Source organism: Bufo gargarizans, chromosome 4 (assembly GCF_014858855.1).
Source record: "Bufo gargarizans isolate SCDJY-AF-19 chromosome 4, ASM1485885v1, whole genome shotgun sequence".
NCBI classification, from domain to species: Eukaryota; Metazoa; Chordata; class Amphibia; order Anura; family Bufonidae; genus Bufo; species Bufo gargarizans.
The window spans coordinates 137,286,700-137,311,327 of NC_058083.1; the positions used below are offsets into that span (position 1 = coordinate 137,286,700).

The 24,628-nt window shown below is 41.5% G+C and overlaps 1 protein-coding gene across 1 annotated transcript in view; it reads left to right on the forward strand.

Moving 5' to 3' along the window:
• The window catches only part of SLC9A9 (solute carrier family 9 member A9), an 804,798-nt gene that overhangs the window by 613,470 nt on the left and 166,700 nt on the right, over positions 1 to 24,628 (forward strand). Inside the window, exon 13 of the mRNA XM_044291747.1 lies at positions 20,560 to 20,608. Within this exon, the coding sequence (XP_044147682.1) occupies positions 20,560 to 20,608 (49 nt within the window). The remainder of the gene's footprint in view (positions 1 to 20,559; positions 20,609 to 24,628) is intronic.

Consider the following 24,628-nt stretch of genomic DNA (forward strand, 5'->3'; position numbering starts at 1 on the left):
ATTATAATTTCACATTATTACCATACCTCTAAATTGAATCTTTTGGCATTTTGGGTCCATGCAATATTCTATGTATATTTTTATACAGTGGAGTGTTAACATTTGTGATGGTCTCCACAGACCCTGTACATACCACCGGTCAGTGACATGATGTGGCAACCAGGTAATCTGGTGCATGAATTTCTACTGTGCCTTATGTAGTGATGTAGTTGGCTTAAAAGCCAGTTCTTTTGAAAAAGAAAAAGCGACATTGCTAAAGTCAGCAGGACTGACTGCTGGACCTTGAAAACTGTGGGGCAGCAGGATTTATCTGGAGAAGCAGATAGCTTGAAGCAGGAGATATGACTGTCACAGACATGGCTGATGGCTTTCTGCTGAAGAAGTGTTTTTTTTTTTAGCTAAGGACACTTCTAGGAAAAGTCAGGAATCATTTTATACATTATCCTAAACCAATCTTTTGAAACCAAAGTTATGAGAGGCATATGCAATGAGTTAAGCTGGATTTTTCTGCTCCTTCCAGTATAAATGTACCTTTTCTGGGAATGAATTATTGATATGGTTACTGCTCTGCTTTTTTGTGATATAATTACTCTCTTGGTAAACAAGAATTATTTTCTTCATTGTCCCTTATACAACACTAAAATTTTAACAAACATTGATTTTGTCATATGTCTGTAAATGCACAATCATATGTATAACTAAACTACACAACAGCCCCATCATGAAATAACTATTCCCAAATGGATTGCAGCTCTTGATGAAGAATTGCCTACTAGTGATAATGTCAGATATATTGAGATGGAATTTTCAATGCTCATGCTCCGGCAACGCAGGAGATTTCAAAGACTGACATAAAACACCAGCCTTTGATAAATTTACCCCATAGAGTCCATGTGGCTCCGTATTATGGAGCCATAGGTACGCCTGGTGCCTCTGTATGGGACCACGGTATTGCATTACTCAGGTATTCAAGCAATGCTTCTAGGGAGTAAAAACTCTATAATATGGCATTCAATGGAGCACAGTTTTTTCCATAAGACTACAGAATTTGACAAAAACCTCTTTATGCATCCATGTGAAATTGATGTAATGTAGAAGGAGCAGGAAATGAAATGTATCCCAGGGAACAATACTTATTTACTGTATATACAATGCATTTGGAAAGTGTTCGTATTTTTTATGTTGTGGCTTTGTGCTAAAATAAAAAAAGAATCTAGTTTTTCCCTGTCATTCTGCGTTCAATACCCCATTATAAAAAAAAGTGAAAACAGAACGTTTTAAATCTTTGCTAATTTATTGAAAAGCAAAAACTGAAATACTGCATTGACCTAAGTATTCAGACCCTTTGCTCAATACTTAGTTGAAGCACCTTTGGCAGTGATTACAGCCTCCAGTCTTCTTGGGTATGATGTCACAAGGTTTTCAGACCTGGATTTGAGGATTTTCTGCCATTCTTCTCTGCAGATCCTCTCCGGCTCTGTGGGTTAGATGGAAACCATTGGTGGTTGATTTTCATTTGTGTTCAAGTCAGGTCAGAGCTCCTCCAAACATAACACCAAGAATTGAAGCCAAAAAGTTCAATCTTGGTTTCATGAGACAAGAGCATCTTGTTTCTCACAGTCTGAAAGTCATTTAGGTGCCTTTTTTTGCAAATCCTAGGTGGGCTTTCATGTGTTTTTTACTGAGGAAAGGCTTCTTTCTGGCCGCTCTGCCATAAAGGCCAGATTAGCGTAGTGCTACAGTGAAGGCTGACCTTCTGAAAGTTTCTCCCATCTGCACACAGGAGCTCAGCCAGATTAACCATTGGGTTCTTGGTAATCTCTCTTATCAAAACCCTTTCTTTTCCAAATACTTTATTTAGTTTGGTGTGGCTACCAGCTCTAGGAAGAAACCTGGTTCTTCTAAACTAATTCCTTTTAAGAATTATGGAGACCACTGTTCTCTTGGGAACTTTCAGTGCGGAAGAAATGTTTTTTGTACCCTTCTCCAAATCTGTGCCTCCACACAATCTTGTCTGTGAGCTGTACAGGCATTTCTTTCTCCTGATGGCCTGTTTTTTTTTTTTTTTTTGCTCTGATATGCGCTGTGAGACCTATAGACAAGGGGTGTATTTCCAAATCTTGTCCAATCAACTGAATTTACCACAGGTGGACTCCAGTCAAGGTTTAAAAAAAAATCTAAGATTATCAAGGAAAATGGAGGGCCCTCAGAGCTAAATTTCAATTGTCAAAGCAAAGGGTCTGAATACTTTTAGTTTTAGTTTTTCCTTTTTTATACATTTGCAAAAATGTATAAAATTCTGTTTTCACTTTCTCTTTGGAAAAAAACTGAATTTTTTTTAAAAGCACAAGGTCACAACATAACAAAATGTGATATAATTAAAGGGTCTGAAGATTTTCCAAAATTATTGTAATATTCAGAGTATGCAAAAAGCTATATGTTAATGACCACCATCAGTAGGAGTCACCTGGCAGTCATTACCTATGTAAAAGAACAAGATATCTCAAAAATATTTGTACACAAATATCTGGTCTTTTAGTGTCTTTTACAAGCATGACTCTGCTGTACCACTCCGATTTTCCAAGTTGACCTACTATATGAAAAGAACATAACCCTGTAACAGAACCATTCAGTTCCCATGGCTGTCAGCCTTGTAGTATGAAAAAAGCCTCTCCATGCCTGCTTGAGTAGTTCCAACCTAAATACACGTAGACGACTGTTTTTAGATATAACTGAGTTACATCAGCATCTGGCGTCTGTTGGACTCTCCAGATTCCAATCCAAGCCATGGAGAAGAGGCTGCGGCTATTTCTCCAAAACTATGAAGTTTCTGGGCAATATAAGACACAGAAAATGTTACTGAGAAGCAGCCATGTTATTTTTGGGGGATTCTGTTTAGATTTATGTACCGTTTCCAACTGCACCATGTAGTATACTCATACGATGGCAGGTTCAGCATAAGCTTCAGTATTTATCAGCGGAAAATAACAGCTATTCCTGATTATGAGCAATGTGTCAAAAAGATCTTGCATATGAGAATACATCAATAAGAAATGTTATTAGGATACATTACTCTGGACCTAAGCAAATAACATAAGACAAGAAAAAACAATAAGCACAGAAGACCAAGTACACAGGGAGGGGAAAGGGGATTGTGTTGAGGAATGTTGTCCAAAACCACAGCATCTACTCTCATATATTTTGGGTTCAGATCCATTCACAAGAACAGTGCCTTGCTCTCCAAATAATCCACTCTTAAAGGGGTTTTCTGAGTGTTTTATACTAATCCTTAGGATAGGTCATCAGTGTCTGATCGGGTGGTGGTTTGGTGAGTCCAACGGCCTCTTTGCAGCTTACCAAGAACAGCGCTGTCCATTGGATAGTGGCTGTGCATGGTATCACAGCTCAGCCCCATCCACTTGAATGGGACTGAGCTGAACCTAGCCAGGGGTGGCCAACCTGCGGCACTACAGCTGTTGTGAAACTACAAATCCCAGCATGCTCCATGTATTTCTATAAGAGTTCTGAGAAGAGCAGAATCAAGTATTGTATTTTCACAACAGCTGGAGTGCCTCTTGTTGCCCACCCCAACCCTAGGCCATGTGACCAATGAATGTGACATCAACTGTGGAGCTAACTGGAGCGCCGTGGCCTCTTCCAGCAGCTGATTGGTGGGGGTCCTGGGAGTTGGACCTCCACCCATCAGATACTGATGACCTATCTTGAGTGTAGAAAAAATGCATCGAAAACCATGTGGAATTTTCTGTTAGCCTATAGTGGAATCCCCCTTGCTGACTACAGTCATAGGCTAGGTTCTCATGTGCATCAGATGCTTCTGCCTACTCCGCTAAGCTAATATTCCTGCATGTCAGCTCTTAGCTTAGCGGAGCAGATAAAGGCAGGAGCCGCCCCGTTCAGCTAATCCTGGCACAGTACATAGGTACAGGGTACCCATGTACTATGCCAAGAGTTAGTAATTGTCCAGGGAGCGGAGGCAGAAGCAGCAATGAGCTCTCCTGCCCGTACTCCTTGCGCTGCTGCGGCCCCGTTCATAAAATGAGTACTTCGTACACCGCTGAGTTGTCAGTGGTGTAGGGAGAACAGAGTTTTAAGCGCACACTGGATGTTGTGCTTTAGGCATGTAAAAGTACAGTAAAAATACAAAATTAATAAATAAAGTATATTAGAAAAATATTATTTAGGGGATTAGGGACAACATATTAAAAATTATTATAAAAGTTTAGTTACTCTTTAATGATCTACAGGATATTAGTACTCCACCCCCTGTGACAAGCTCTCATGTTATTATAGAGCACACATACTCGTGATGGGTTCACATTATGTTTTTCCCATCTATTTAACGTATACAAAAACCATATACATTAAACTGATGCCCGACACTGATGCCATACAGGGGCATCTGTTCACCATAGAGTTCCATTGTAAAAAAAATAAACGTATACGTGTTTTTACCGGACTGTGCAGGATACAAGAACGTAGTGTGCTGCATTTTTGCATCCTTTTTTTTTGCAACTTATACGTGAAACGGCGGCATAAAAAGTGATGTGAACCCAACGTAACACAGGGAAACTGTAGCCAAGACTATTGTTCTTGGATGTGTACAGTACATGTGAACTTAAAACTGCCTCGAGTTTCTGTAGACACAAACACATGAATATTAAAGGCAGGATTCTTTCCGGGCTTGACTGGAAACAGTTGTGTTTTATACTGAAATGGAGAAATGGAGCCACCTGCGGCTCTGGGGCGCAGTGTTTGACATGCCTGCATTAAGGGCTGAATTCTATAAATATTCGATGAATGCTACAAAAATGAATCTTTAGAATTGCTGGCTGGCTGTGCCCCGCTCTCCAGCAACATTTGTCGCTCACTATATTGTTTTAGAGGGGACATCATCTAAACCACGTGGCTTAATACGTAAAAAAGAATATGCACCTTTTATTACCATTTTTATATAGTTGGTTTGTTTTCCAGGTGCATTAATGGGAGTTGGAGCTCTGTTTTACTGATACAGAGCTCCAAATCCCCTGCCTTCCTTCAGCCATATTTGAATTCTAGTACAGTAGTTGCCATGACTGGGAGCTTTTGATGTTGTTATATACAGGTTTATTACTGAGTATAGTGGGATCTGTATAAATCCTTGTTGTGAAGAACTCCCCCTGGTGGTGGCAGCAGGCAGCCGGAATCTGTGAGTAAATCAATAATACTTTGTAATATGTCTAGGAGATAAATGCCGTGTTCTAGACTGCTCTCCTCTTTTCTAAATAAACTGTTTAGTAAGACCAAGACAGGGCAGTCTGCTCATCCCATAGAAGTCTATGGAGAGGGAAAGGTGAGGGAGGAATTGCAGAGACAAGTAGAAAGAGAGACAGACATGATCAGCAAATCGTGTTATATCTCACCCCACATCGTTATTCATATACGCTGCTTCTGGGTGATTCTCATTTAATGAATTAGGGTCAGTTCACACTGATTTTCTAATTACACGTATAAAGATCCAAGCAGATTTTTGCTCCTCTAAATTCTGTATGTTTTTCATGTATTTTTTGACACATTGTTTGTAAAGCGTTTTTCAGGTTTCAGTTTTTTTACTTTATTAAATCATATAGTACTTTTCCAATAACGCGAACATTAACGCGAGAAAAAAATGCACCTATATGCATCTCCTATGGTGTGTTCTTTTCTTTTGATTAATTTGAATGGTAAAATCAGCGCTGATTCTGCCCCAAGATAGGGCATGCTGCGTCTTTTTTACACGCTTCTTTTTGCCTTCCTCTGGATTAACTTGCAGGATAACAGGCTGAACTGGATGGACAGGTGTCTTTTTTCAGCCTTATAAACTACATTACTATGTTACATGTGAAAAGAAGAAGCAAGCGCTGCTTCCCACTCAAATGAATAGGAGGTTTTGTTTTGAGGTGTTTTTGGAGCAGATTTGGAGATGGAGGCAGAAACGCTCCAAAATCAGCACAAAAAAACTGTGTGAACTGACCCTTAGGAAGAATAGTCTTCTGTCTCTATGGGAAGACATGATGAGCAGCTAGTCTCCATCCGTCAGCTCAGAGACAACTGAGAATTAGAGATTCGGCATGCAAAAGAGAAAACATTTGCACTTTAGTAATTTTATGTAAATTAAAATTTAGTACAGTTATTCAATAAATCATCTGGATAGCACCACCTGTTTTTTCTCTTTATTTTTCTGTCTACCTTGCAGAGGTGGCCGCGGCGCACATGCTCAGTTCCATACTTCAGCTGCCTCCTGAGCTGTGACAGGGAGAGAGCTGCAGCAGAAAGGACACGCCCCCTGAGCTGCCACCTTCATATAAACCTAGCAGAGCAATTAAAGCAATGAATGAGGAGCTCTCTGGATCCATGTGCGGTACAGGGCTGGTTCCAGCTTTGTTAGAAAGATTTTACATGTAGTTTATGATGTCTAATTTTTATTTTTCATTAATCATGGGACAATCCCTTTGATTTTGTATTTTCTAAGAGCATATGAACTGGCATTCGAACTTGCTAGAGTGTGCTTTGTTAAACAGTAAAGGAGACCTCCACCTTTATCGTTGGCTTATGTTGGAGGACATTATGGAGCTTTAGTATCCATCTCCATGTATTTATCAGCAAGATGTATTGTTATTCACGTACTTTTAACATGATAAATGTTTCCTCGGCTCATTCGATTCATCTCTCTACACTCCACCTGTCATTTTCTCATGGATTCCTAGAAGAGCTGACAGCGGTTGGTATCAGCATAAATTAAACATGTAATCAAGATTTGCTCATCTCATTCATTTTCACAAAAAAGAGTGGTAGTCACAGGTAATAGATGACGGCGTATACATGTAATCAGCGTGGGGGTATGGTAGACTCCTCAAGCTCCCAGTTAAAATTCAGCCACATACACAACCCAATGAACAGTGCTGCGCTTTTCCAGTATACCTTCTGTACCATTCTTTACAGTTTTCAAGATCTCTGTTTGCAAGCTTTGAATAGATTGTATATGAACCCAATTCAAAGACATGCTCTATTACATGCAGACTTTGAAGGTATTCTTCCAGGCACCCTAGACATAGTGTACTACTATACCACTTCCTGCGAATGACTCTAATGACCCTTTCACACGAGCGAGTTTTCCGCGCGGTTGCAATGCGTGACGTTAACGCATAGCACCCGCACTGAATCCTGACCCATTCATTTCAAAGGGTCTGTGTACATGAGCATTTTATTTCACGCATCAGTTCTGCATTTGTAAACCTTCAGTTTTTTATCACGCATCAAAACGCATTGCACCCGCGCAGAAAAAAAATTAACAGCTGAACGCAATCGCAGACAAAACTGACTGAACTTGCTTGCAAAATGGTGCGAGTTTCACTGAATGCATCCAGAGCCAATATGTCACATGTCATGTGAAAGAGGCCTAAATTGTGTCACGATAAAAGCAGTCCAGTCATATAGTTAATATTAGTTAAAGGGTTTGTCCATTATTAGAAAAAGATGGCCACCTTCTTCCTAAAACAGCCCCACACCTGTTCATGGGTTGTGCCTGAAGTCAATAGGGATGAGCTGTAATACTACGCACAGCCTGGGGCCAGGGGTGGTGCTGTTTTTGGAAGAAAGCAGCCATATTTTTCTAATCCTGAACAAACCCTTTAAATTAATTAATCAGAATAAATGTAAAAAAAAAGATCTGTGTGTACTTAAATGCTACAAATATTCATCGAAAGCAGAGAAAGGTGCCATGGACTCCATTAATAGACCAAATCTTTGGGTCCTTTTACAGTGGCCGATGCTGGATTGGCATGAAGGAGAATCAACGGTCTGTGTTGGTCCCATGTTCCTATGTGCCTGCGCTGCTGGGAAAAATGGAGGTGTTGCCATTACACCTAGCGGCTGTGCTCTCTCTGCAACTGCTGCTGCCTCTGCATTTTGATTGACAGGGCCAGGATTGATGATGTTTTCCCTGCCATATCTTAAAATATCCTTTTTTATCAGCAATGCAGACACATATGAACATGGGACCGACACAGATGCCTTCAGCTGCCAAGTGCACATGGAACAGGTCAGCCAGTGTCATAGGTACAAATCTGCTGACAGATGCCCTTTAAAGAGGACCTGTCGCCTCTCCTGACATGTCTGTTTACTAGCTACCAGCATTCCCCATGTAATAACAATTCTGAGCATCTATTCTTATGATTGTATGTTGTCATTCTTTCCTGTTACAAGTTTATGGATAAAGGTACAGATGGGTCTTACCAGTTAGGGGTGTGTCCCTGTGCAGTCTTACACTGGCAGCACTCATTGGACAAGGACACTCCCCAACTGGTAACACCAATCTGTATCTTTGTCCATAAACTTCTAGCAAGAATGGCACAACATAAAGTCATAAGAAAAGTCATTTCATGTGGAACAGAATTATTTACTAAAACAGACATGTCAGGAGAGATGACAGGTCCTCTTTAACCCTTTCCCGACCCGCTGACCGGGTCTTTAAAGATGACGCGGGTGGCCTTCTGTTTCGTATAACACCTGCTGCTAATGTCTGCAACCGGCAGTAATGCTAGTTCATTGGGGTCTATAAGAATAGCAATCTAATGATTGCTTATTATAGTTCCCTATGGGAACTATAAAAAAAAAGTGTAAAAAAATAAATAAATAAAGTTTAAAAAAAATAAAAAACCACCCCCTTTTCCCAAAATAAAAATAAAAGAACTAAAAAAAATTCAAAAACACACATCATGGGTGTCGTGATGTTCGAAAATGCCCATAGTATAAAAAAATATTTTTCACCATAGGGCAAAGAGCAAATCTTAAAAAAGCGTCAAAATGGACGATTTGCTGTTTTTGGTCGCTTTATTTTGGACAAAAATAAATACATAGTGATCATAAAACACCCCAGAATGGCATCAATGAAAAGTTCAGATCGCCCGCAATAAATGAGCCCCCACACAGCTCTGCACACATAATTATAAAAATGTTATAGGGGTCAAAATATGGCGATGAAAATATAAAACTGATTTTTTCCCCCACTTTTTTATTATTTTATCAAAACGCAAGAAAAACTATACAGATAAGGTATCACCAGATTCGTACTGACCTGTACAATAAAAGTAGCTGGTCAGTTTTATCGCACATCGAAATTATGACCTTCGATGTGAGATAAAACTGACCAGCTACTTTTATGAAAGTGGTGGCATTGGAAAGTGCAACTTGTCCTGCGAAAAATAAACCCTCATATGGCTATGTGAACAGGCAAATAAAAAAGTTATGGCTCTGGGAATGCAGGGAGTACAAAACGAAAATGCAAAAAACCTCTGGGGTAGAAAGGGCTAAGGCCCATATATAGGAAGTGATCAGCTGACAGAGAGAGTTTGCTGGTTTGTCGTCTGATCACTGGGCACGATTCGGGAACAAGTCTTCTTTTGAATGCTCATTCCATCGAGTATCGACCCATGTAAAAGCGCCCCTCCTGTGTTAGGTATTACTTATTAAACTTTTCAGGATATGTGCATGAGCACTGAGGATTTCTCCACATGAGACTATCTATATATATATACACATACATACAACTATCTAAAAGTCTGGTAACAGCAAAGTACTGGAGATCAGTGCTAGCATGCCTCAGATCCATCAGAGCACGCACCCTATTAATGAATTTGCCAAAGACTTAAATCAATGTCAGAAATTGTATATTGTTCCACTTTATCCTGTGCCCTGACAAATAGTCATTTAAGCCCCACCCCTGGGAACGCCCTAAATCAGCCCAACAATGCCCACTTCTGTAAGCCCTGCCCAATTTGTGCCCGGGACAACCTGAATTTCCTGGGATGGTCTCTGAACATTAGATACAATCCCTACAAATTCAGCAGATGTGGGAATGTTGGCACCTATGGAAAAAGTGATAGAGGGGTTTCATAAATTAGGCTTTCAATTGAGTTCTAACTGTCTTTCCAAATTCCAGTCAATTTAGAGATAAAACTAATTAATAAGAGAGCACTGTGCAGTTCCATGTCCTTGTACACCATACCAAGAAGACTGGGTGACTAATCCCCACTAATAAACAAATTAGCTTAAAAGGAGGGCTGACGGGGCACTGCTCTTCCTCTACTTCACCCCAGTGCTCCATTCAAGATGCAGATCCACCTCATGAGTTCATGGGAGAATGTTCCAATCTGCTTGTGCTGGCCAATGTGCTGGTCCATAGATGACCCAAAACTGCTAAGTACCAGCTGAAAGATAAAAACGGGTGGGGGATAGGAATAAGGAAGGAAACCAGAACAGGCCAGAATTTATCTCACAATCTATCTATCTAACTGAGATGCTTTAGATCCTGACAATAGAGTATGAAATATGAGGACTTTTTCTCGTACTGGACATTGTAAGAAAGGAGGGAAGAAATACAGGTGACTGAGTGATCTCATCGCTGTGGTTTATAGCAGAGTGAAGCTTTGCCTAGAATATGAAATGTGTTTCTCCTATGGTTTCTCCGGCTAAAGTCCTTCTTAAAGTTTAGTAAGTCATTTCGTTTCCATGCATCAGCCTCTTATAAAATTTAGTGGATTATAATTGGCTGCAGGACAACTCTGAGTGGGTCTCCTTGTGTTACAGGCTGGTAAGACTCCATGTCATGGTCTATTACGCTTGCCATGAGACTGACGACTGTGAAAATCTGATCCCTGTTGCCAAATGGCTTACAACACTGCATGCAACGTGCTTTGAGGTACAGGGAAAACTTTCTGATACAGAACTTTCACAGTATGCTTTTCCAGGGACATTGTGAACTAATATTGTAGCTTTTAAAGGAGTTTTGGAGGACTAAAATGTTGATGACCTATCCGTATATGCAATACTTCGGCCTCCAGGGTGCCTGTCTAAGCATCGAAGGAGCATCACAGAACCTTGGTTCTTAAAGGGAGTCCTCACCAGAAAATGTATTATTAGCCTACCCATACACGGTCGGGTGTTGATCTGGTTTTCAGGTGTACCGTAGTTTTGAAGCTAAAACCAGATATTACAATGGAGAAGTCTACATGTTATACTTTCTCTCTCTTAATGATTTCTTTATAATCCACACCTGGTTTTGGCTATAAAAAATGGCTTTTGGTTTTGTAGGACTAGCTCAGCTGAATGTAACAATACCTTTCACTGAGCGATTGACTAACAGGACCAGATTCCTGCATAGTCATCTCGCTTGGCTCTGTCAATGAAGAAGGAGAAGAAGGGGCTGACAGAGGAAGCAGAAGGGGTAACAGTGCACAGAGTGGCTTGAGCCCACCCCCAGTGCACTTAACGGCTTATTTGCATCTGAATCAAAGGTACTTTTTCTCCAGAATGAAACAAGGGTGTGCCTACTTCAATTGAGCTAGCCCTACATTGTGCCTGGCTTAGTCTACTTTTACATTTTTGCTGGATCCGGCAAGGTTCACCAAAAACGCTTCTGTTACTGATAATACAACCATCTGCATCTGTTTTGAACGGATCCGGTTGCATTATCTTTAACATTGCCAAGACGGATCCATCATGAACTCCATTGAAAGTCAATGGGGGACGCATCCGTTTTCTATTGTGTCAGAGAAAACGGATCCCTCCCTATTGACTTGCATTGTGGGACATGATGGATCCATCTTGCTCCGCATCCTAGGACGTTAAGCAAACTGCAGCATGTTGCGGTTTGCTCTCCAGTGTGAGAACGGAACGGAATGCATTTTGGAGCACTCCGTTCTGTTCAGTTACATTTTGTCCACTTTGACAATAAATGAGACAAAACAGAAGCGTTTTTCCCTGATATTGAGACCCTATGAGGGATCTCAATACCGGAAAATATTAACGCTAGTGTGAAAGTAGCCTTATCTGTGAATTTCTTGGTAGCAGACTCCCTTTAAGTGTCCATTCACACGTCCATTGTTTCTTTCCTGATCTGTTCTGTTTTTTGCAGAACAGATCTGGACCAGATCTGGACCCATTCATTTTCAATGGGTCCTGAAAAAAATCGGACAGCTCAATGTCTGATTTTTTTTCAGGACCCATTGAAAATGAATGGGTACAGAACTGGTCCAGATCTGTTCCGCAAAAAACGGAACAGATCAGGAAAGAAACAACGGACGTGTGAATGGACCCTTAGTCTGACCCCCAATCTCCCAACAATAAAACACTCATGGCCTGTGCTAAATATAGGCAGTCAATGCTTTAGCAAAGCAAACCCCATTCTGGCAATTTGATGTACAATGAAGAACTCAGCAGGCAGGTCAGTAAAGTAAACATTACAACTTATAAGTAGAGTTATGAGTGTCCCATCTTGTAGGACATATTAGGTTGCACAATAAATACAAAATTATACAATAAAGGTAGAAATGAAGTCAAAGAAAAAAACTCATATACCCAACCTGCACCCATTATAGCAAACCTTACAGCGCTTTATGAAATCTGATAGCATTAAGCTGCCATGTTTCTACCACGACTGTCTGCATCGCTCTGACCATGTTGCTGGATCTAATCAAAGCAGTATTTGCATGGAGTTTGTATGTTTTTCCTGTATTTGCATGGGTTTCTTCTAAGTGCTCTGGTTTCCACGTACACTCGCTAGAGTCATGCTTAGGCTACTTTCACACTGGAGTTTTGGCTTTCTGTTTGTGAGATCCATTCAGGGCTCTCACAAGCGGTCCAAAACGGATCAGGTTTGCCCTAATGCATTCTGAATGGATAAGGATCCGCTCAGAATGCATCAGTTTGCCTCCGTTTAGTCTCCAACGCTGCTTTCAGCGTTTTGGTTTCCGCCTGACAATGCGGGGACGGATCCGTTTTCACTGACACAATAGAAAACGTTCCATTTTGGCTATGTTAAAGATAATACGAACAGATCTGTTCTGAACAGATGCAGACGGTTGTATTATCTGAACGGAAGTGTTTGTGCAGAACCATGACGGATCCGCACCAAACCTGAGTGTGAAAGTGGCCTTAGGTTAATTGGCTTCCTATGAATCAGCCCTAGAAAGTACTGCATGTAATTAAGCATCCTCTGGGTAGGGAAATTAAATTGTAAGCGCTCCTGGGGACATAGACTCATGAGAGTGCATTGTATGTACCAAAGTGTGGAGTAAGAAAGTAATAATGAAGATAGTAATACGGATGTTAAAAAAAAATATCGTGACAAATTGATTACAGTGAATTGCCTATGACATCCACCTGAAAGGCTATGAATGATTTTTTGGGACTCATTTTGGGATAAAAAAAAAAAATTACAAAGTTTTTTATTTGACAGCTTTCCCTTTCAATATAAATGGCTAGCTTTCTATTTTACATTAAATACACAAGACAGCAGCTCTGAGGAGTCCATTTGTAGTTCTTATCTCAGAACTGCTGACAACTTATAAACATTTAAACTGCTATGGGTTTATAAAGTCACGGAAAATAATGCACGAAAACAATAGATGCAAACATAATATAAGGACTAAGCCCTAATCTGACACGCTTAGCCAATATATTTTCATCAAAACACATCTGTGGCCACCTACCTGTGCCACGGTGGTCTCAGTCAGGCAGGTCCTGCTCTAAACCTAACTATGCCTTATGGGGAGCAGACCCCGCACATATAGTGTGCTGCTTCTTGTTACCTCTTTGTGCATCCAGCAACTGATGAGAGGAGGAGAATGCTCACCTATATGTACCACCTAATCAAGGTCGCCTGTTATATAGGTGGGGCAAAAGTGCACATGAATACTACTCCCAGGATAGAAGCGCATTCACACCTGAAGTCCCACTGGAGTCCCAGCAAACTTCAGCCAGTAGCTAGCAGTACTGACCTGCACCTGGATAAGGAAGGATAACCGCGGGCACTGACCGACCTGGGAGGCCACCTTTTATGTGCCTGCTAACAAATCCCAGGGCGCCAAGTGTCCACTCCCCATAGGTCATGATCCTGCCCTACACCTGTGTACAAGGTTTTAGTCGGTCATTAGTCGATCAGACCAATGCCGACCCCCTAATCTACTTTGAACTTGCAGCCAGGTGCTATTTCCTTTGCTGGTGGGCGAAGAGCGTACACGCAACCGCGTATCTACTTATGAACCCGTTTTCAAATGTAAATGCAGATGCACAACAGGCTCTGCGAGAGTGCGTGAGCGCGTCGACATGGACACCGGAATGGAATTTGCCATAGGCACCAGAGGCAAGCTCGGCCGCAGCGTACTGCCACTAGCTCGGCCAAGCTGTCCCCGAAAGCCATGCGGTCTTCCCCTCTGGCGCACATGCAAACGCATCCCGGCGTCGGTTCGCAAAGGGGTCGGAGCTGGTGTATCAATGGAGACACGCGTGACCTGTCCCGCAGCTCCACGAGGACCCTTTTTGGTCACACCAGAGTGCGAGACAGGTGAGGATCTTACACAATGTCTGTGTGTTTCCCCATTCATATGCCAGCCAAATTATCAGAGCACCTGGTGAACAAGTCACGTTATTTGAATAGTGAGATAACACAATACAATGTGCTGCAATAGCACAAACTAGGATTCATATATAAGGCCAATGAGTTTCTCTGTGCTTTTATTATAGGACAGTGCAAATTATTTTAGATCTGCAACTTTCTATTGGGGTCAACTCTTAAAGGGAACCGCTCACATGTTATCTGAGTAGTAGACAGCATGTTATAGATCAGGAGGAGCTGAGCAGAGTGATGTCGTTTTGTGGGAAACGACTCAGCATAACTTTTATTCATATAAATTCCTGCTTCTCCTAGGCTTTGAAGTCAAGTAGACGGTCCTATCAGTGATTGACAGCTATCTGTGTATACACAGCCATAGACGGAAGGCTGACAGTCATTGATAGGACCGTCTCCTTGACTTCATAGCCCAGAAGAAGCAGGAATTTATATGAATGAAATACAAGTTAGGCTACTTTCACACTTTGGTGCGGATCCGTTCAGAGAATATAACCGTCTGCATCCGTTCAGAACGGATCCGTTTGTATTATTTTTAACATAGCCAAGATGGATCCGTCTTGAACACCATTGAAAGTCAATAGAGGACGGATCAGTTTTCTATTGTGCCAGATTGTGTCAGTGAAAACGGATCCGTCCCCATTGACTTACATTGTGTGCCAGGACGGATCTGTTTGGCTCAGTTTCGTCAGACGGATCAGCACCAAACACAAGTGTGAAAGTAGCCTAACTTGTATTTGAGTCTTTTAAATTCCTGCTTCTTTGGTGAACTTTTGCCACCAAAGCAGAATGGAGACAGAACAGAGGCAAACTGATGCATTCTGAGCGGATGCTTTTCCATTCAGAATGCATTAGGGCAAAACTGATCCGTTTTGGACCTCTTGTGAGAGCCCACGATGGATCTCACAAACGGAACGCCAAAACACCAGTGTGAAAGTAGCCTTATGCTGAATCTTTTCTCATAAAACTATATATCAGTCTGCTCTGCTCCTTCCTCTCTATAACAGGCTGCTGACAGATCACACTACATTTTTGTGGTGATAGGTTGCCTTTAAAATACTGAATTTCTGCTGAATCTCACTTCATATTTTACTAGCATTTGTTAAAATTGAGCTCGGATAAAATATAATTTTCCAGAGAGTAGACGCTCCCTGCAAAATATTAAGGGATGCACCATACATCTGAATAATTAGGCGGAGTACTGAAAGATCTAAACTGAGCACTAGGTTTGTCACGATACCAAAATTTTGATTCGATTTAGATACAATTTAGATACACCAAAAAAGCTGTGTGCATTCTGCATTTTATGGAAAGTCCGGCCCATAGGACTTCAAACTCTTTCTGCTGCCCCGTGCTCTGTGCACACACCAGCAGGGAATTTACCATGGCAGCCAGGGCTTCGGTAGCGTCCTGGCTGCCATGGTAACCGATCGGAGCCCCACGATTAGACTGCTGGGGCTCCAATCAGAACTGCCCTGCACCACCAATGAATGAAGAGGAGGGGACCCTGTGGCCACTGCCACCAATGATTATAATACTGGGCAGTTTGGGGGGGGGGCCCACTGCGCCTCCAATGAAGATAAGTAACCTTTTAATACAAATACAGGAGGCGGGTGCCGGTGATGTGATTCTGCTGCCGGCACCCGCCTACTGTATTTGTGTGCAGAATCACATAGCCGGCGCCCGACCTCTATGACAGGGCGCTGCGATCCGCTGCAGTTAACCCCTCAGGTGCCGGTGTATATTGATACAGTACAGGATGGTGGCAGAATTGTGATATTACACAAGTTGCACTGTTAGCTAGCTTGTTTTTTTGAGTACACAATAAAGGAGCATGTCCAGAGGATTGGATTTTAAAGTAAAAAATTGGGTAGGAGTTCCTGAGGTTCCTGACGTGAACCCTGTGGAAAGCTGTGTCCAGCTGTACTCTAATCCTACCACAATCCACTGTTTACTATTGCTTGAGTGCAAATTATAGATGTCTGTAGATAAAGTTGCTAAGTTATGAAATGTCGTACAATAGGGGAAATGTATCATAGACCAGCGTTTTGATATCCTCGGGTGGTTCGGGTGCGATATTTGTGCTTTGATCGAAAGCTATGAGCATCATGCCTGCTGCAAACTGTGATTTTACAGACTAGGGCAGAGGGGAGCCATTAGCGTTATCTATAATTATCATGGATATGTGCATCTATGATAACATTTGACAATTGTCTTTCGTTATTTTCATTGTCTTTTACTTTTATTAACTGGGAGGTTAATAACAGCTTCTAGAAGCCTTTTTGTATTCAAGTAGTGTGCATTTAAGCAATTATGTGGGTGTAGAAATGTCCCTATTAATTCCATTATTTGCTTACAAGGGTAAACACATTGTATTAGTAATTATCTTCCAGAACCATGGGACTATAAGCAAGAAAATAGCAGTTTCAGGGTATTACTTCCCACATGGAAATGTAAAAGCAAATTTAAACTCAAAAAGAAATTGGGACTCCTCATACTTGTCTGAATCAATAGTTTTTCACATCAAGTACTGCCATTTTTTAAATTAGCACACAAAACGAGTTGTGTTTTTTCAGCAATGTCAATAATAAACCCATCACAAGCTTTTTACACATAATCAGTCACAACCTGCAGCCTGTTGGCAAAGTACTGCGAAAGAACTAGATTAATTCTACCCAAGGAGAATGGTTTTTCTGGGTCAGCCGGAGAGCTCATCATCAATGAGGTGTTGAGGGGGTGATGCGTAACTAAACATTGAGGGCTTTTATCTCTAACACTCCAGATTTATTTATGTACGGTGTTTTCACAAGCGTTTCTACGTTTTGTACAATTTCTTGCCTAAATATGGCGCTTTGGACAAGTCTAGTAAGTCGCTATGTAATTGCTTTATTGGGGCAATTACAGATGCAGTAAAGCTAACTTTACATTTGGTGCAAAGCAGCACGGTGCCACAATGTGATAGGACTCAAATGAAACACTCAAAACCTCAGTGAAATTGTACAATATATCTTTATATTTCAGTACAAAACCTTATCTATAAATATCTGTTTGTTCCATTAACTGCATAAAAACAACTAATCAGTATACAACACAGAAACCACTACAAATGGCTGGTAAAAATACACATAAAACTATGTGTACCATACATGCTGACCCCTGCATGGCTTTTTTTTAAACTCATAGTATTCATAGAAAACATTTTTATTATAATTTTTTGACTGTTTTTCTTTTTAATTTCAATACAACATGAGTAAGAGATAGTGTTGAGCGAGCATGCTTGGCCGAACACCATGTGTATTGAAATGTAATATAGCATCTATTTCTGAAAAGTTTCTGCCAGGATTTGAACTCACAACCCCTTGTACATTAGAAGCAAGGACCTTATCCACTCAGCTATAACGCTAAATGCTAAACAGAAAAACCTCATAGTAGTTTCTGGTTTAGTGAGTATTCCTATTCAGCAGGAGACTTATTTTATATTTCTGTGCAGGTGGACATGTAGCTGTATAGTGTAGTGGCTAACTTCCTTGCCTCTAATGTACAAGCTTGGGAGTTTGAATCCCGGCAGAAACTTTTCAGAAATTAGATTTAAATACACTGGGGTGTCCCCAAGCACTGACTCCATATATGGATATAGCTATATATGGAGTCAGAGCAGGGACTCCTAAGCCGAACTAGAGTCCTGACACCCTCCCCTTTTCAGAGCAGGGGGTGCCTGGGGTTCTCCCATTGACTTCAATGGTGCTCAGTAGAACACCCGAGCATTGCGAAGTGTTCTACTCGAGCACACAAGCACTTTGGTGCTTGCTCAACACTAGTGAGAGAAGGTTACGAAGCAGATTCTCCTCTACTTTCTATGTACAGTGGATGGCAGCTAGTCCTTCACCCACCATGTGTAAGTTAACTGCAAACTAGATATTCACTATGAACAGAGGGTAACTGGTAAAAAATACCAGATACAGGGAATATAATAGCCAGAAATAGTGTTATTCCTCATGCATACACACTGCACTATTGATTAATGTAAAGTCTGTTGAAATGTTAGTGAACCTTCAATGTATATTTTATAACACCTGATGGGAATGATCTGACCTGTATATAGCCCCTAATAAGGCCTAAGATGTTATAAAAAAAAAGGCAAACAGCTCAATCTCTAAAGTTAATACATTTTGCATAAGCGTGTTCAGAGGGTCTCTGCTCTAGGCATTTTACCAATGAAATATAAAACATTTATTATAATAATACACTAATACTATTATCCCTTTAAATTATACTGCAACTGTGTGAATTGTTACAAATTGTAATACTGGTATCTACTGATAACTAACCTGCATTTGTTATTTTCTTGTCCCACACCTGTATTGCTTGGTACATCACTGGAACTAGTGCATGTATTAAGAAAAAACAGGACAGATGAGATAATTGAGTTTACTTTTGCCTTCAACTTGTACCACTGAGATGAGATTCATGTGTCTGATGTACGATGTGATCTGTGTAAGCACTTTCAGAGGCTTTCTTCATATATATAAGGTCTTCTAGTCCTTATGGCAACATAAAAATCATCACTGCCCTGACAACCTTCTTGACATTTTGCAAGAGTAACGATTCTGCAATGTCTATGTCATTAAAAACGGCCCATTACTAGAGGGTAATTATGTCTCGAGACTTACATGAGCTCCAGAGCACATCTCTGTAACATACTCATGAGCTTAATGCACTTCTACTCTCTGCGGTATTCACAATCATTTTAGCTCACTTGCTTTTCAAGGTGGGACTTCGAGTCTTTACCTTGTTTAAAGGGGTGGCCACTTTCCGGGTACTGTTGACTGATGTGTTTGTGAGATGATTATATGGAAGTTACTAATATTGTCTTTGTTGAAATTCTGTGGCATTTTGTATATTTTATAAGGTATGATCCCCTTGTTTGCCAAGTCTTTTTTTGCTGTCCACACAGAGTTCCTGTCCATAACATGGCCGCTGATGGAGGGCCATGTGTCCAGACTAACCACCTTCATGTGATTCCTCCTCCATTCATATACACTGCACCTGCCATCTGTACTTATTCTGTTGGGATTGACACATAGAGGTGATTTTCCTGGTCACATGACCCTCCATCAGCAGCCATTTTATGGACAGGACCTCTGTGTGGACAGCACAAAAGACTTTGTAATCAAGGGAGAATATCTAAAAAAAACATAGAAAATGCTGCAAAATTTCAACAAAGATTATATTAGTAAGTGCCATATAGTCATCTCACAACCACATTGGTCAACGGTAACCAGAAAGTGGCTAACCCCTTTAATTTTTCTCTCTTTCTTACTGTTACAATGATGGGAAAATGTGGCTTTTAATGTGGTTGCGGTGGTCTTGTTAGAATAAGGCTGTGTTCATATTGTATACACAGTGTTTATAGTAAGACAGTGTAAAGTTATACAAGTAATCTAAAGATCCTCCAGACTAACCGCAGTATGATGCTGGGTCATAAATCCGGTGTCCCTTTAGACTGTCTAGTGCAGGGATCAGCAACCTCCAGCAGTCCAGCTGTTCTGAAACTACAACTCCTAGAATCCTCCTTTCACTTCTGTGGGAGTTGCAAGAACAGCCAAGTAAGTTTACATGCTGGGAGTTGTAGTTTATGAACAGCTGGAGTGCCGACGGTTGCTGATCCCTAGTCTAGTGTAACTTCATACCACCTATTAGTTGGCTCACTTTGTGACAAGAGAATTTTGGCACAAAATGTCATACATTAAGCCATATTCTTCCAAGAGAAGCCACCCCTTTTCATTTAGGCCCCCCCACCTGACACTTGTGAAACAAGGGGTGGTGGATTATTTTCTTTGGCCTACTTGCTTCATATGTATTTCTAAACTGAGATGTGCCACTTTGGACCAAAAATGCATTCAAATTTAGCACAATTTACACCAGAATTCAGATGCAAACACAATAATAAAAGTGGGCCAGAGTACAACTAACGTTTTCGGCAGGAAATGCCCACTAAACGTCTCCATAGACTTTAATGACTGGAAATCATCTGAAAGCCATGCATGGCTCCCACATCCAGTCTGCGAATGAAGTGAGTGACAAGCTGTTTGATTGGTTTTATTGTCTCCATACAGAGTTGGTGTGGATCCAGACCAGGACTTGAAGGATCGACCTGCAAACCAGGTGAGCCTCTAGGGTGGTTATTCTTACGTGGTGGTAGGTAATGCTTAAGTGTTGTAAGACTATAACTTACAGACTTCTAGGATTGTTTGGCTAAAGCAGGTCCCCTCTGCTATTGGTAACTGGCTGAGCAGGCATCTCCTGCCATTTACTACAGGACCAGAAAATGGAGAGTGACAATTTTAAAGATGACTCCTAACTTGTCTAGTGTAGCAACTACTTGCATTCCCCATCTAATAAGAACTCTGATACATCTATTCTTTTGATGTTATGTTGTGTGCTACAAGTTTATGAATGACTTGCTAGCAGTTTTCAATAAAGGTCCATCTGGGTGTGTTCCTGCACAACCTTCCATTGACGCCACTGGTTGGATAGTGTCAGATTGTGCAGGAACACAGCCATAGTGGTAAGACTAAGATGGACTGTTATTGCAGACTGAGAATGCAAGTATTACTAAGGCTACTTTCACACTTCCGTTTCTGGGTCCGCCTGTGAGATCCGTTTTAAGGCTCTCACAAGCGGCCCCAAACGGATCCGTTCAGCCCCAATGCATTCTGAATAGATATGGATCAGAATGCATCAGTTTGCCTCCGTTCAGCCTCCATTCCACTCTGGAGGCGGACATCAAAACGCTGCTTGCAGCGTTTTGATGTCCGTCTGACGAAACTAAGCCAAACGGATCCGTCCTGACTTACAATGTAAGTCAATGGGGACGGATCCGTTTTTACTGACACAATATGGTGCAATTGAAAACGGATCCGCCTCCCATTGACTTTCAATGTAAGTCAAAACGGATCCGTTTGCATTATCATGTTCATGGTAATGCAAACGGATCCGTTCTGAACGGATACAAGCGTTTGCATTATAGGTGCGGATCCGTCTGTGCAGATACCAGACGGATCCGCACCTAAACGCAGGTGTGAAAGTAGCCTAAAATAGACAAGTTAGGATAGGTGGCAGGTCCCCTTTAAAAAAAAAAGTTGCATTGTTTCAGGTTGCAGTCTTCATTCAATCATTTTAAACCTGCTGGTATCTAATTTATTAGATCCTTGTGTGAGTCACTTCTCACATGGACATGTCTCTTCCAATAATGCATGCTGATATGAGATCTGTGTGTTATGGATGCTGCTGCCTTCACTAGTTATCATACAATGCATTAGGAAAGTCTTCAGACCCTTTCATTTTTTTCACATTTTGTTATGTTGTGGCCTTGTGCTAAAATAAAAACTATTTCCACTTTTTCCCCATCATTCTGCACTCACTCCCCCAATAATGCCAAAGTCAAAACAGAATGTTGGAAATCGTTAATTTATTGAAAAGGGAAAAAACAAAATATTGCATTGACATAAGTACTTTCCTTTCCTCAGCATTTAGTTGAAGCACCTTTGACAGCGATTACAGCCTCCAGTCTTCTTGGGTATGATGCCACAAGGTTGGCACATCTGGATTTAGGGATATTCTGCCATTGTTATCTGCAGACCTCAAGCTCCTTTTTAATAAATTAGCAAAAATGTCTAAAATTCCGTGCAGAATAATGGGGGGGGGATTGTGATTTAAAAAAAAATCTTTTAGCACAAGGCTAACGACAAAATGTGAAAAAGTGAACGGGTCACTTACAGTAAACACTAACACAGTGAACACTGTATTTCAGCAGATCTTAATTCTGTACCACTTTTCCCTCTTACAGCCCATGGAAGTGTGTGAGATCTTTTTTCTCTCTTGGGCCTCTTGCACATGACTGGATGCCCTCCGAGACATATGGTCCGTGAGGGGGCCATATGTCCCGGAGTGGCATTGATTGTGGGAGTACACAGCATCATAGATTACAATGATGCTGTGCACGTCGGTCCGCCCGCGGGGCTATTGTCCCGCGCTCATATGATCTTATGAGTACGGGACAATAACCCCGCGGGCGGCCCGAAGTGCACAGTATCATTGTAATATATGATGCTGTGTACTCCCGTACGCACGATCAATGCCGCTCCGGGACATATGACCCCCTCACGGACCATATGTCTCGGAGGGCATCCGGTCATGTGCAAGAGGCCTTATGTGGTATGTTTGCTCTCTCCCCACTCTCCCTGCAGATTCTGCTGTGTCTTCTCTTCTTTCTACAGACAGCCTCTGTACAATAACCCCCCCCTCTTCCTGCAGATTAGGCTATGGGTTCTGCTCTTTAACTATATAGCCTGTGTGGTCTTTTCCCGTAGAGACTGCGGGTGCTTTCCTTGTCTCTAACAGCTTGCTCTGCTTTGTACATTCTCCCCCCTTTCCTACCTGTTAGGTATATCTAATACAGAAGGAATGGAGAGCAGAGAGTGCAGATGATGATGTGCGCTGTCAGATTTATGGCAGGAGCGCAGCCAGCTTGGTAAAGGTGTTACACAGACTCTTCAGGAGCAAGGTGGTAGGACATTCTTAATGAATGCTATTTAGAAAGCTGCCTGATTTTGCATTTAGTTAGCAAGGGAACAATAAAAAAAAAATCGATGTCCATAGAATTTAATGCTTACTTTTCCCTGTAACGTAGCTTCAGGGAACATGAGCACTTACACTCCAGGCGCTGAGAGCAGCTTTAGGGTACCTGCACACAATGCGGATTATGTGAGGTTTTTCTGCTTTGCTTTTGGTGCTGAAAAAAAACACAGATTAAGGGCTTGTTCACACGACGGTGTGAAGCCCGTGCTGTGGACCGCAAATTGCAGTCCGCAATGCACGGGCACCGTCCGTGGGGCAGCCGCATGGGGATCGCAGACCCATTCACTTAAACAGGTCCGCGCACCGTCCGTTCTGCAAAAATATAGAGCAAGTTCTATCTTTTTGCAGTGCTGAGGCACGGAATGGAACCCCATAAAGCACTCCGTAGTGCTTCCGTAGTGTTCCGTTCCGTGCTTGAAACGGAACACTACGGAAGCACTACGGAGTGCTTTATAGGGTTCCGTTCCGTGCCTCCGCACAACAAAAAGATAGAACGGCTGCCCCACGGACAGTGCCCGTGCATTGGGGACTGCAATTTGCGGTCCACAGCACAGGCACGGGCTTCACACCGTCGTGTGAACAAACCCTAATACAGTTCCAGCAAAATTAATGAGATTAATTAAATCACGCTTTGCACTTTTTTATTTGCGTAAATTGACCTGTTGTGCTGATTTTAACATCTGCAGCATGTCAATTGTTTATGGATTCTGCACTTTATGTATAGTGGTTTTCCCCAAATCACAGAAAATTTGTTATCAGAAAAACCACAATAAATATTGCGGATTTATGTGCATTTTTTATGCGGATTTTATGAAACTACACAATGTGTGCAGTTAACCCTACTCTGTGGGAAGAAAAGACATTTCTAGGGCTTAGTGGTCATTTATGTGGCTCATAGATCAGTTTATCATGGAAATGATGAAAGATTTCATCCCCAGCTGTGGGAAACAGAGTGAGTATCCAAGGCTAGATTTCTTTTCTAAACTTTTCTCTGGCATCTATTATTGTATTAGTTGCTGTCGAGCGGCGAATTGTTCGGCAAACTAATTATAAAAAGCCCCATGCTGCATTCCTGTCCTGTCCTCTGTCACCCCAGTGCATTAAAAATGCTTATTAGCTACAGCACCTTTTCACAAAGCTGTATTTGAATCCAGCAAACAGTTCATCACTGCTGCCTCTAATGAATGCAGGAAATTCTTTGATGTCTCTCTGGCTGCGGAAATCAGAACCATATCTCTGTGTTTAGAAAGCTGAAGTAGCTGTTCTGCATTCATGTTATCCATTGTGGAGAAGATGCTTCAGAACAAAGTGCTTTGCATTTAATGAATACACAATATATAGGGGAGATAATCAGGTATATACCCTACTGCTAGCTCTGTTGATACTGATGTCACTGGGCTATAAATACTCGCCACTTAAAGGGGTAGTCCCAGAAAAAAAATATTCTACAGTTTTCCAACCAGCACCTGGATCTGAATACTTTTGTAATTGAAAGTACCGTATTTTTCGCCGTATAAGACGCACCGGCGTATAAGACGCACCTAG